This window comes from Equus caballus, chromosome 4, assembly GCF_041296265.1.
Source record: "Equus caballus isolate H_3958 breed thoroughbred chromosome 4, TB-T2T, whole genome shotgun sequence".
NCBI lineage: Eukaryota > Metazoa > Chordata > Mammalia > Perissodactyla > Equidae > Equus > Equus caballus.
This window is the reverse complement of record NC_091687.1, coordinates 73,845,223-73,859,840: the sequence shown is the minus strand read 5'-3', so window position 1 is coordinate 73,859,840 and position 14,618 is coordinate 73,845,223. Positions and strand designations below refer to the sequence as shown.

The window sequence follows — 14,618 nt, the reverse complement described above, 5'->3', positions numbered from 1 at the left end:
TGCATGAACTAAAGATAACAAGGATTAGAATTAATACAACTCTGAGTACCTGAGATCTAAACCATTCCCACCCATCCTCACCAAAAAAAAAAAAAAAAAAAAGCAAAAAGAAAAGCAGCGATAAATAAATTCACAGGTCATAGAAATTTTAAACCGATACTTTTTCAGAGTCACCTACCTAAAACTAATTCAAGGCCTGTTTTTTGAGAAGTGATTTGCTATGAACTGAGTTCTGGGGACCTTCTTGGCAGTTTTTTAAATTACTTCAACCCAAACGGAGACACCGGATGGTTACCATCCTTTTCTCTCTGCCACAGCTCAGCTCAAGCCAGATTTCCATGGAGTTTGCCAAGTTGGGTTCCCTCCTTGACTCTTTAATTCTAGATTTGCAGATCTATGCTGTGACTCCCATTCCGGAGAGCCAGGAGGTGCTGCAGAGAGAGGGTGTTCCAGACAACATCAAAAGTTTCTATAAAGTGAATCATATCTGGAAATTCCGTTATGACAGACCATTTCACAAAGGCACTAAAGATAAAGAGAATGAATTCAAGGTACTGTGCAGTTTTTATTACATGCCGTTTCCTCACTTAGACTGTGAGCTGCTTGGGGTAAGACTGGCTAAATATTTACTCAGGATAGTGTCAAGTGACGGAACCAGAAGGGACCGGAAATCGTAGTCTAGTGGTTCTCGAACTCTGCTGTGTATTCGGGTGACATGGGGTGCTTTCTAACCGAGCAGATTTCTGGCCCCCAGCCTGGAAATTCTAACTCAGTAGGTCTGAGAAAAGCCCCTGAAATTGGCTTCTTTGTGACAATTCCAATGCCAGTGGTTCTAGGACCAGTCTTTGAGATTTCATTGCTGAGCTCAGTCCTCTATTCATTCCTGTGGAACCACTTGTGGGACCCTCAGGATATGTATTTTCAGATTCAGTAGAGTGCAATGAGTAAAAAATACCTAATGAAGGGGGAAAGAGGATTTCTGAGAAAGAGAAGGGTTGGGTAGACTTCTGGTACAATGGGAAGGTTCTATGCCATCTTCTGCTGCTGCTTCATCTGAGAATGGTGTGTGATTAGGACTTCCTAGATGACACAGAGTAAAAGCAAACCAAAGACTCCTTGCATGTTTTGAGTTCTCTGGTGTGAGTAGTTTCAATGTGCCTTGCTAATTAAGAGCTCCTTCAGCCAGAAAGGAATGCCGCTTCTTATAGCCCGACTGTGGGGAAAAGAGCAAGGTTGTTCCACAGGTAAATTATAATCTGCTCTTTCCTTGACAACAGTGACATAGCAAGACCAGATAGAGCCCCAGGTAGTCAGTATTTTCTCCTCCTAAATAAAGAATGCAAAGCAAACTTACTGCTATGGGTTAATTGGCTTAGCTTCTTTCACCATAGTTAGTTTCTACTTATGCTGGGAAATGTTCTCCTAACACTGTCAGTAATGATTGTCTCATGTTAACTCACCTTGTCACCTCCGCCTAAGTGTCAATTCCCAGTGCTCCCAGCAGTAACTCTAGAAATTATTCACAGACAAGTGATCAGAAGGGGAAGCTGTGATAGTTGCGTAGTGTTGTGATGGGACTGAAACAAAGAGCAGGCCTTTGTGCAAGGAAGTTTGATGGGTTAAATACCAAGGCAAGGAAACCATTGGAAAACAGCACTGTGATGTTCTTGAAAAGATCTCTGATTATTTTCTAGTCCTTTTGGATACTTATATTTTTCTTTTTTTCCCTCCAACACCAATTAAAGATCATTAGTTTATGATATAATTTTCATTGCAGTCGATTCCAGTGAATAGGAAGTCAGGCAATTGACATGCTCAGTCACGTTCTAATTACCCATAGACCCTGCACTAGAACCTGTGCCTTCTGATACCTCCTTCTCTAGGACGTTTTCCACTGCACCACATTTCCTCGTGGCCGTCACTTTAAATAGTGATCAATGGTATAGCAGTCCCTCTAAAAAAATAATAAATCTGGCTCCTTATTCCTGTGCTTACAGCCCTCGGCATCTGGCTCCAGCCCACTCATCCCCCTGCTCCCCTCAGCTCCAGCGACTCCGAATTTCTCTCCCCATCTCTTGCCATGCCCTTTCACAAGCCGCCCCACGTCTCTGCGCTGCTGCTTCCTGCTGTCTGCAGTGCTTCCCCCACTCTCCGCCTGGCAAACTCCTACTCACTCTTCAAGATTCCGCTCACGTGTCACCTCCTCCGAGAAGTGCTGTCCTCCTCCCACAGGGTGGCATGGCGTGCCTGCCTCTTCCTCTGCCTTCTCAGCATTCCTGTCGTTTCACCTCGAGTCCCTATTGATCCGCTTCCCTACCTGCCACCAGAACACTTGGAGTTCCTGTCACAGGGTCTCTGGCATAATCATTTCAGTGTATCTTGGCTGGCACAAAGAAATCCTTCCACTTTCTGTTGTTGTTGAATAAATGGCACTATTTTAGGAATTTTGCAAAGTTTATTATCCTTTTGGGAATGCATTTTGTTTAATAAGAAAAACGAGGCATAGATACAGAAACCTGGTTGACAAAAGAGAAACCCTCCATCCACAGCAGCGCTTACCAAAGGCAGCTGTGGATTCACGTGTCGTGGGGGTGCTTGTCCTGGCCAGAGGGAGCCCCAGCTTTTACATACAGATCCTCCTGCTTTACAGCAGTTCAGATGGGCGCGAGACAGTGTGGCACAGGGGATCTGGCAACAAAAAATCAGAAGTTCTTGTGGCTGGTTCTAGTGCTGGCTCTACACGTAATTAGAAGAGAGCTCTGAACAGGTCACGTTGCCTGTTTGAGGCTTAGTGTCTTCATCTTTAAAACAGAAAGATCAGGCTACATGATTCCTAAAGCCTTTCCTCCTTTAGGATTCTGTTATTCTAATCCTGTGTTGACCAGCTGATACTGCTACCCCTTCTAGAAAAAAATGGCTAGACCCCTTGAATGAAGAGAGTTTAAATTAGAATTTTAGAGAGATAGTGAAGAAAATAATGTGATGGCTTGTTTTTATATATTTAAGCTTGCTGTCTGAAGTAGATCATTTATTCTACACAGAAAAAAGTTTCAGACAATATACAATGGAATTATTAACATAAGCTCCAGCAATGTCTTCCTGTGATCACTTCAGGAGTGCAAAGGGATTGCTGAAGTCCAGCATGGATACTAAAAAAAAAGCTGACAGAAATAAGGGAAACTGGATAAAATGGAATGGCAAACATTAGTCATAGCTCAGTAACTAGAAAGCAGGACAACCTGGGGACTTAATTTGTTTCGTGTTTCCTAGAGTCTCTGGGTGGAGAGAACGTCATTATACTTGGTGCAGAGTTTGCCTGGAATTTCCCGCTGGTTTGAAGTGGAGAAGCGTGAAGTGGTAAGGATCTGAGCTTATTCTCAAGTTCCTTCTCATCACAGCCGCTCACCTGAAGTCATGCCATTTATTAATTGCTTCTGCTTTTGACTCAAAGTTCCTAGAAGCATCCTAGTAAGTTAGTGAATATTTATGATATTGACCACTAGACCAAGGCTTGAAGGGGAAGATTACTGTTGTCCTCGTTTAGCCAGCCAAAGGGATTCCTCAAAAATAACTATGACTGCAGCATGTCAACAACTCGGGCCCTGAGTTAGAAGAACTGGATTCCAGCTCTCCTAATTACTATAGCTCTGTGACAGTCTATGCTCACTGTGTGCCAGGCCAGTGCAAGAAGGTTATCTGCATTATCTTATTTAATCACCATATCAAAGCCATGAGGTATGTATTCTTATCCCTATTTTCACTAGTTGTGACAAGAGGTTAAAAGCCTTTGCCAGAAGCCCCATTGCAAGATGTTGGAAAAGGATAGGCTCAAGCCCAGATTTTTCTGACTCCGAAGCCAGTTATGTTCATCTCTTTTAGCCTTCGTTTCCTGATGGTCAATGTGAGGCTAGTGGAAAGCTCAGGACAGACTGACACACATTAAGGTCACGCTGTTACAGTTCACAGTAGAAGGGATGCTGGTGCGTTGGTCTCACTAAGCAGTCCTGGATGAACACCAGCTAGAGACTAATGGGTGTCATTACAGAACCTAGAAACCACAGCACCCAAGTACCCTTTGCGTTGTAAAATATGCTCCCAGCTCCAGGCCCCAGTTGTGGTGAACAGGGAGAGCAGTTGCTGAAGGCAACCACGTCTGGGGTGAGACCCCACCCTGCTCCCTGGGCTGCTCTTCAGGCTGCCAGCACCCTGATGTCAGCCCTACAATCTTGCAGCCTCCCTTCTCCCTCCCTGAGTACATCCCTTATGGCTGAAGCCAGCCCTTTGATTGCCACAGTTCTCTAGCTCATGGAAAATATGCCAATTGTGCAAATATAACTTAACCCCTTCCTTATTTAGGTAACAAGTCCGCTCTGTCAATGAATAGGTGAGAGCAGCTCCTGCCCAAATTGTCTTCCAAGAAAGGTTTGTCCTACCTGAAATCTCTCTACCCATTATCGTGTTCAATTAAGACAAGGATTTAATGGCATTTTCATTTTGCTGTGTCAAAGAATTCATATAGCTCCCTAAACAAATTGAATTCAATTCATTAGATTGCCTCAGTGCAGTTGTATTTCTCTAGGGTCTGAGTCAAAGGTCCTCAAAGCTGGTTGCTTACATGGTGTACCCCAGTGCCTTTCATGGAAGAGGAGAGGCTGCTGAACATGGTGCTCAGAAAATCGTATTGTTGTGCTTCCTGCTCGGTGGCACGGGCCCAACCAGCAGAAATGTTCTGAGTCATCCATGCTGCATTAATGATTCAGAGGACCTTTTCAGCTCCTTAGTGCCCAGAGTGTTAAATTCTGTGAAGTCTCAGCAATGGTCCTAACCTTCGAAATATTTCACACACGCACATGTGCACACACACATGGACACAATGCTCATAAAAAGCAGCATGCTGATAATGATTGAAGGAGCATTACTAAACACAGCCTTTCAAACCTCAGCTGCCTACTTTATTAGAATAGGCAATCTTATGTTCTGTCAAACAGAACAAATCAAACTGAGTACTTTGTTCTCTGAACACAGCCCACTCCTAACAACCTTGTGTCTTTCTCTTGTTCCCGCTGCCTGGAATGTCCCCACCTTCTATTAAAGTTGCTAGTTTACTGCCTTAATTCCTAGTGTATGAGGTCCTCCAGATCAGGGGCACATAGTAGGTAGTTAGTAAGTATGTACCTAACTGAACTGAAATTCATTATGTACGATGTCAAAATCTAAAAGATTCTGAAAATCTACAGACGTGTTCCTAAGTTTGACTCCAAAACTCAACTGGTGATAAACCTGATCTGATCTAATGTAAGACCTATATGATCTTTAGCTCACTTAATATGAAAAATATTCATGAGTTTTACTGCAGAAATGTTAATGCATTTGATTAAAGGGAACTTCCGCAGACCCTGCTTGAGGATTACATAATATACTCTATGTGCCCTATATTACCTTTCTAGAATCTGAAAAATTCTGAACTCTGAAACATCTGGCACCAAAGGTTTCAAATGAGATTGTGGGTCTTTATTCTCTAAATCATAGCCCCAGAATATATTATCCCATTCTTTCAAAGGCAACAATGGCTTTGAACTGCTGTTTTCTTGGTAATTGTTTTTACTTGTTTTCAGAAAAAAATATCTAGTTTTTTCTGACTAAAAAGTAAGCTTTTAAAAATTTTAAATAAGATTAAAAAAACTGTCAAATAGAATTTGCAAATAGTGATTGTTTTAAGCTCCAACCAAAGGTAATGAGACTATTATTACACCTCGCATCATATCCATCAGAAAGTCCTGTGACTCTACTTTCAAAATTATCCAGAATCCGCCAGTCCTCAACGCCCCCACTGACAGCGCCATCTAGTGCCTGATTTCTGCAGTCATCTCCAAGAGGTCACCTGCTTTGACCCTCCCCTCCTGCAGTCATTTCTGTACACGGTAGCCAGTGTCCTTTAGAAACTTAAGTTGTATCGGACAAAAGTAAAGAAAATATAGAACAAAGATGATTTACCCATTATTTTACTTCAACAACTATCAAAAAGCCCAATTTTGTTTCATCTGCACCTCTACTCATTCTCTTTCACGCTGAATTATTTTGAAGTAAATCTCAGACATCATATTATTTCGTCTATAGTTATTTCAGTAGGTATATTTTTAAAGAATAACCACAATACCATACATTACTCCATCTAAAAAAATTAACAATAATTCCTTGATCATAAAATATCCAGTCAGTGTTCATTCACACTGCACCAAGAGTCTATTTATTTTAGGGGTTTTTGTTTGTTTGTTTGAATCCAGATCCAAATAAGGGCCATACGTTGCAATTGGCTGAAATGTCCCCTAAGTCTCTTTTGATCTATAGGTTCCCCCAAATCACTCTTTATTTCCTTGTAATATTTTTGTTGAAGGGACCAGTTTGTTCATCTTGGATTATTTCCTTGAGTCTGGATTTTGCAAATTGCAAACCAGTGAGGTCACTTAACATGTCTCTTTGTTCCTGTATTTTGTAAATTGGCCGTTAGATCTAGAGGCTTGATATGGTGTTATTTTGTTTTTATTTTTGTTTTATTTGGGGTGGAGGTTGTTTGGAGTTTTTTTGCTGAGGACGATTGGCCCTGAGCTAACACCTGTTGCCAGTCTTCCTCTATTTTGTATGTGGGTCACTGCCACAGCATGGTGTAGGTCTGCGCCCAGGATCCGGACCCAAGAACCTGGGCCGCTGAAGCAGAGCCCATTGAACTTAACCACTACTCAGGGTCAGCCCCTTGTTTTGTTTTTTTTTGCAAGACTACTTCATAGGCGATGTTATATGCTCTGGTTGTCTCTTTTCTTGTGATGTTGGCAGCCACTGATGATCATTGCCCCAGTCCATTAATCTCTTAGGGGTTACAAAATGGTGATACTTAATCATTCCTTTATTTATTCATTGGATAGTTCTATAAAGAGAAGTGTACTCACGTCAACTATTTGATTACCCTGAAGTATAGGAAAGGAAGGATAATGCTCTATTCTTTCCCTTTATTTACCAGTTTTCAAAATAGTAATTTGGTTCCCTTACACCCTACAAAAATGGACAGAGAGGCTTTTGTTTAGTTGTTTTGGTTTTTGGTTTTTGGGGGATTTTGAGGAAGATTAGCCCTGAGCTAACATCTGGGGCCAATCTTCCTCTTTTTGCTGAGGAAGACTGGCCCTGAGCTAACAGCTGTGCTCATCTTCCTCTACTTTATATGTGGTACCCCTACCACAGTGTGGCTCACCAAATGGTACCATGTCTGCACCCAGGATCCGAACCAGCAAACCACCAGGCTGCTGAAGCAGAACGTGCAAACTTAACTGCTGCGCCACCTGGCTGGCCCTGGTTTTGTTTTTAATATCATTAGTAACTCATGGACTTAAATATATTTGTTTCAATCCATTACTCTTATTAATTTTCAAATTGTTTCCTTTTTTATTGTTTTCGAGGAAGATTGGCCTTGAGCTAATATCCATGCCCATCTTCCTCTATTTTATATGTGGGACGCCTGCCACAGCATGGCTTGATAAGCAGTACGTAGGTCCACACCCAGGATCTGAACCAGCGAACCCTGGGCTGCTGAAGCAGAGCATGCGAACTTTACCCCTGTGCTACCAGGCCGCCCCTCAAATTGTTCCATTTTGCCCATTGGGAGCCTCTTCAAATTGACTGACTCATGAGGCTTTTGACAGTATCCAAGTTGTCTTTGTTGCTGAGCTAACACACAGACCCATTGTCAAGTCAGATGTAGGAATCTGTGATCTTCCCCAGCAAACAAGCTCTGCTAATAACCTCAAGGCAATCAAGAGGCTAGGTTGAAGCTGAAAGACATGGGAGACCTCAAGCCTTGTCCTCCAGACCCTTCTTTCCCACATCAGTAATAATAATACTTCAGAATAATAGATGGAGTTTGTTTTTTTTTTATTGTTTGTTTTTTTGAGGAAGATTAGCCCTGAGCTAACTACTGCCAATCCTCCTCTTTTTGCTGAGGAAGACTGGTCCTGAGCTAACATCCATGCCCATCTTCCTCTACTTTATCTGAGGGACGCCTACCACAGTATGGCTTTTGCCAAGCTGTGCCATGTCCACACCTGGGATCTGAATCAGTGAACCCTGGGCCACCAAGAAGCAGAACATGCGAACTTAGCCGCTGCGCCACCGGACCAGCCTCCTAGATGGAGTTTCTGAGCAAAAGTCACAGGGTTCCTCATATGTGGGGCACATTTAAATTATGCAGCTTTCCATTTTGTACTCTAAAGAGTTATGAAGCTTCTCAGAGACATTCTTTAGGGAATCACGTTTCGTGGATTCTTGGTTGATTTACTGTATGCAATCCTTTAGCTGGAGACTTCCTGTTAAGGGCATTCTGTAGATAACATTTCTTCCTTCTAGCATTTAGTTTTAATCTGTTTATTTGAAGGTTCAATTGACAGGGAGGTAAGACCAGGTCACCTGCCTTTTCTGTTCCCCAAGGACATTCCCCCAGTAAAGAGAGTGAGTGGACCCCGCCCAGCTGCTGTAATGCCTTGCTCCCAGCTGCCTTCCTAGCTTATTGGTATGATAAGGTATCCTGGCTCACTTGTACATCTCCTTGCCCAGACCTGAAAGCAACCATTTCTCCAATGACTCCTGATTCTTTTTAGGGAGCCGGAGGAAAATAATTCTTCGATGAACATTTTGTATACACATTATGCTTTGCACGCTTCTTTGACTGTCTTAGATAACTTCCCTACAAGTGAATTGATCTATCAAAGGGTCTGCAGTTTACCCTCTGATTCATGGATCAACGATGACGTGTATCGGTTTTTGCTGTGTCTGGGTGGATAAGTGTTCTTAGAAATACCCATTTTCCCGTCACCTTCTCCAACACTGGGTGATGTATATTGTTTTAATTTTTTGAAATAATAGACCAAAAATGATCATACTAGAGTGGATTTTTGTTTTTTTGGCATTTGTTGAATGCTAGAAAAGATATGTTTTCATGTATTTACTCTATTTCTTTTGTGAATGCATCAATCATATCTTTTGTCTCATTTTCTTTGGTGTTTGAGAAATATTAATACTTCCTCTGTAATATATGTTGGAAATATCTTCCCAAGTTGTTGTCTTTTGCCTGTGTTTATTGCATTGTGTTTTGTTTACTTTTTAAATTTTCATATTAATAGCATTTGAATGTGTAAAGGTGAGCGTGAATTTCTTTTTTTTTTTAATTGTGGTCAAAAACACAAGTTACCGTCTTACCGTTTTTAAGTGTATAGTACAGCAATGTTAACTATATGCACATTGTTGTGTGACAGATCATTTTCATCTTGCAAAACTGAAACCCTGTATCCGTTGAACAGCAATTCCCCTGTTCCCCCTCCCCCTAGCCCCTGGCAACCACTGTTCTGCTTTCTCTTTCTGAGACGTTTTGTTTACTTTTGCAACATTCAGTTAATCAGAGCTCTCAGACTTTTCCTTTATTATTTAGCTTTTGTCATCGTAAAACAAAGGTTTAATGCCACAAATAATTAGAAAGTAAGTACCTGTTACCACCACTCAGGTAAAGAAAAACAGAACATTGTCATTAGTAGCCTAGAGGCCTCCCATGCAGCCTTTCTCAAGTACAGCTCCCTCCCTTATCCTGACGTTTATGGTATCCATTCCCATAAATGCCTCTCTAAACAAATCTATTTAGTTTTGCCTAGTTTTGAACTTTATGTCACAGTGTCATACTGTGTATATTCTATTGTAACTTGCTTCTGTCACTCAGGATTATTTATAATATTAGTCCATATTATTACATATGACTGACGTTTGTTTCATTGCTGTATACTATTCCATTGAATCAACATGCCACAATATTCTTATGCATTCTGTTATTGATGGACATATGGATTTTGGAGGTGATTGTGAACATTTTTGTACATGTTTCCTGGTACACATGTACACATATCTCTTACTTCATTTTTCCTCAGATATATGTCTGGGGATAGAATGGTTAGACTGTAAAATATAATATATATATGTATGTACACACACACACATATACTTATATATATTTATATGTATATCTTCAACTTTAGTAAATAATGCCAAACTGTTTTCCATAGTGATTGAACCAATTTGAACTTCCAGTAGCAGGAACTGAGAGATTCTGTTGCTCACATTCTCACCCTCATTTGCTATTGCCATATTTATTTATGCCATTCTGGTGAGTGCTTAATAGTATGTTACTGTGGTATTATTTTCTACTTCTTTGATCACAAATGAGGTGCAACACTTTTTCACATGTTTACTGGCCATTTGGGTTTCTTCCTTTGTAAAATGGCCATTTAAGTCTTTTGCCCATTTTTTTATTGGGTTGTTTCCCTTTTTTATTGGTTTGTAAGAGTTCTTTATATATTCTTGACATAGGCTTTTTGATGGTTTTACATGTTACAAATTTCTTCTCCTACTTTCTGGCTTCTCTTTCCTTTATAGTGTCTTTTGATGAATGTGTATTCCTAATTTTGACATAGTCACATTATTCTAATACTTTTCAGTGTTGCCTTAAGATGATCTAAGTGACCTTTAAAAACTCTTAATTTGTTTCCTTAACTGAAAGAACCAATATTTAAATGTGCTTATGGTACGCTTGAATTACTGCACAGCTGAGAGCTTGGCAGACCTTGTCTAGAATAGAATGTCAATGACAGTAACAGTCACAGTGCTGTACATCTGAAGAGCACTTTCATCATTTTCACCATTAGGTCCCCCATGCAACCCAGAATTTTTAAGTCATTATGATTCTGTTTGGCTCTCCTTCAACAAATAGATCCTGTGGCGTATATGATTATCTTATTTTCTATAACTCCCAACTGTGTGCCATCCTGTGCCACCTTATGGTGCTGTTATATATGCATATGGGGTCCATATGGGCATACGTCCCATCTTCCCAACTGGGCTGAAAGCTCCTTGACATCAGATCTGTAAATGCATCTTCATATCTCCCGTTAAGATGCTTACATTAAGAAAGCATCTAGAAAGTGATAATAATATGCAGGGTCCCTGAGTATTTAGCCCTTCAAAAGAAAAGAAAAACAAGTTTTAAAAGACATGAGATGCTTGGATTTTCTTTTAAGGATTAAATTGATTGTTGCAGTGCTAATATATAATTGATGACTGCTGATTATCTAAACCACATTTCAACCAATGGATATAATCACTTTCCCTTTCCAGACCTCATTATCGAAGAGGTAATTTGTCTTCCACATCCCTGTCTATTCTACTGATGGCCCTAGGTAGAGATATTGATGGGAGCCAAAGGGGAACAAAGATAATTCAGAACAGAGTAATCTACTTTATCTTTCTTCTCGAATGTCACAAAATCCAATATATACTTATGCTCATTTGCTTCTCAGGTAGAGATGAGTCCTCTGGAAAATGCAATCGAAGTGCTGGAAAATAAAAATCAGCAGCTGAAGACTCTGATTAGTCAGTGTCAGACAAGACAGATGCAGAATATTAATCCCCTGACCATGTGCCTGAATGGAGTTATAGATGCTGCAGTTAATGGTGGAGTTTCCAGGTATCAGGAGGTAAGGATTAGGCATTGTTTGAAAGTTTTCAGATGTGATTTCTTAGGGTCTTAGAAATATTTTTTTTTAAATCTGTACTCGCATCGTATTTTATTAATATAAAATGTTATGTTAATACATAAACATGTTAGCATGCTGACATAGGGCTACAGCTGACACAGTTCTTTTTGTTAAATAAATAGAGCAAACGTAGTCATTTGTGATGCATACTTACACCATTTCCCAATATGTGATTTTTTTGAGGATAAAAATGTGTGAGTGTCTGTTCTTGGATGAATAAAAGCAGTAAGGGTATCAGGACTGTTTAACAAACGTCTTACCTGAAATCATTTCCCTGAGCGAAGAGGTTCATGGGCATGGAAAAGTCTGATCTTGTATAGAAGATACTTTAAGTGGACTTTTCATCTGCCCTCTGAGTTTTAAACAAAAAGGCACAATAGGTTGGAAGGTGAGGCCACCATCTTGGCCACACTGAATCTTAAGGCATTTTTAGGATATAATGCCATAAAGCTTATTGATTTAGATTTGCTGTTTGTTTGTTTTTCAAAAAATACTTATTATACAATTTATGATCTCCCTTTAACAATCTATTCCTTATATTCCCATCTGATCAGCTGCCCACACTACGAATTACTCCATCTGCCCTCTAAACGTTGTTTATAATGGTGTCATTTCTTTAAACATACCAGGTCATTAAAAACAACTATTTCACTTCCTTTGTGACTCTCTTGAAGTAAACTGACTATCCCTTCTCTTACTAGGCATTCTTTGTCAAAGAATATATCTTAAGCCACCCTGAAGATGGAGAGAAGATTGCACGGTTAAGAGAGCTGATGCTTGAGCAGGTAAGGGTCTGTCTCCCGCCCAGCCATGTGCTTGCCTGTCCAGAGCCCCAGCTACATGGTGATCTGCATTGGTGTAGAAATCAAGCTGGTGGAAGTGAAGGGTGACAGATTCACCAGTAATGTATCCCAACTTGCTGATTTCCACTTTTTGTTGCCACTTGGCTGCAAAAATAAATTTAACAATGAGTAGACTATGGCCGCCCCTTGTAACAAATAACTTCGTGTAGTCTCCTGGAATGTTCTTTGAACATTCTCTCCCAGGAGACTTGCTTGATGCCGACTTTTCACTCAAAATTTTGAGCTCAAATAAGTTCAGGCCAACTCCAGATAAATGAATGAGTGGATGAATGAATAAGATTCTTACTTAAATGTTGTAAGAAGGAAATGGGCAATCAATCGATTCTGCTTTAAAACAGTATCATGTTTTGCAGACTAAGCCTATAGATGATGTGATATGGACAAAACTAGATACAATCTAATCATTTTCTATTCCAAAGAAGCATAGTTTATTTTTATTTATTTGGTTCCATCAAGTATGAAGAACTGGAGTGAGTAATCTGTTGCCTGCTGTTTCCTATTGATAGCTCTTGGCCTGCAAATGGTTTGAAAACCTCTGAAGTAGGAGACATTATGGTTGGAAGTCTGGGTTAAATAGGAAATAGAGACATTTTATACCCGTGAGAAATAGAATATGGGTGATAAAATGTGACAGAAGCATCTCTTCCCACTTGATAATACCAAAGTTAATAAACACATAAAGCTTGCCCCTTTGGATTAGAAAATGATGAGGTTGTATCTGATTTTAGTTCATATTTTATGCTTTGTAGGCTCGGTCCACAGAACTTAATACGTGGCCATGGACAAGGGCCATGGCTGGAAGGGGGTCAGTTGTACAGCTTCTGGAAAAGAGAAAGGAGTTACTTGAGTTGACCTGCAAGGAAATAGAGAATAAGTTAAGTTCTCAGTGTGGCCCTGGGAGTGACGTAGAAACTAGAAGTGAGCCGTTTAGGTTATCTAATGCTTAAGATTATGGAATGATGTTAGCCTTTGTTGATTTTTAAAAATCTGTATTTAACCCAAGCACAGTCCCTTGTGAGTTTTTTGCCTCACCCCAGGGCTCTTACCTGCTATATTCAGTCTGACTGAATTCTTTCTCCAGAATTAAAATTAAAAAGGCCAAGAAACCTCTCAAGAAAACTAAAATCAGGGAAACTTTGTTTCCTCCACAGCCTGCCTGTGTTCCTGGGGCCTTGTGGAAAGAGCCATGGCCTAGGAAATGTTGGCTCTCTATCATAGGACAAGCGGTACAAGTGACTGCCATGTGACCCTGGGCAAGTCACATCATTTTTGTGGGACCTTAGTAGTAGAGAGTTGGGCTAGCGAGGGCACCATCCTCATCTGGACTTCTTGAGGTGATTCAGATAACCTTACCTAGTAGACACAGAGATGCAGAAGTCAAAAAGGACTTGTTGCCCCAGCTGCTGGGAGTGGTGGCCCTCAACAGACAGCTTTGGCTCTCAGGTCCTTCAGGGATTGCCTCAGCCACAAAGAGCCACCTGACCCGAGATCAACACCTTCCTGGCTGGCCCACAGTCAGTGACTAAGGAGGAGATATAAAGCCTGACCACTTGGACCCAACACAGCCCAACTCTGACAGACCATTAAAAGGTCCAGAGCTCCCCTGGTGTCGGCAGAGGCTGACAGGACTGCCACGCAGCTCAACATTTTTTGTCAAATCCTGCTTCTGTCCCTCCCCTGAACAGGCAGTGATCCCAAGGGTATTCCCCCATAAACGTCCTAATCTCCATGTCAGAGTCTCCTTCTGGGAGAACCCAACCTACAACATTATTTGGGCAAAAGGGAGGTCATCAAACAACAAGTGTTTAAAATCAAGAAGACTGGAGGCTCCTACATGTAGGTTCAGCTCCTGCGTCCCTTCCACTCTCACATCACAGAGATCAGACGCTCCCTTTATGCCTCAAACACACACTCCCTCAAACTATTCCTTTCAAAGGTGTCCTTGATGTTTATTTCAAGATATTTTTATCTTTATGCAAATGTGCTGGCAGTAGGTGGGAGTGGCACAGTCCTGTCCCCTTAGGGAAGGTGCTAGATGCTCTAACCCCCTGAGGTCAGTCCTATTTGACCGGGCTTTCAGTCTTGAATCTTCACAAACTGTAAAGATAAAAGTTGTGATTTCTGATTTGCTTTCCTC

At 40.9% G+C, this 14,618-nt stretch overlaps 1 protein-coding gene across 7 annotated transcripts in view; it reads left to right on the top strand.

Moving 5' to 3' along the window:
- Positions 1–14,618, top strand: part of DOCK4 (dedicator of cytokinesis 4) — a 435,623-nt gene that overhangs the window by 404,930 nt on the left and 16,075 nt on the right. For all 7 annotated transcript variants that reach the window (XM_070264886.1, XM_070264887.1, XM_005609313.4 and 4 more), the window contains 4 exons: positions 385–551; positions 3,271–3,357; positions 11,382–11,558; positions 12,320–12,403. In XM_070264886.1, coding sequence (XP_070120987.1) covers positions 385–551; positions 3,271–3,357; positions 11,382–11,558; positions 12,320–12,403 — 515 coding nt within the window. The remainder of the gene's footprint in view (positions 1–384; positions 552–3,270; positions 3,358–11,381; positions 11,559–12,319; positions 12,404–14,618) is intronic.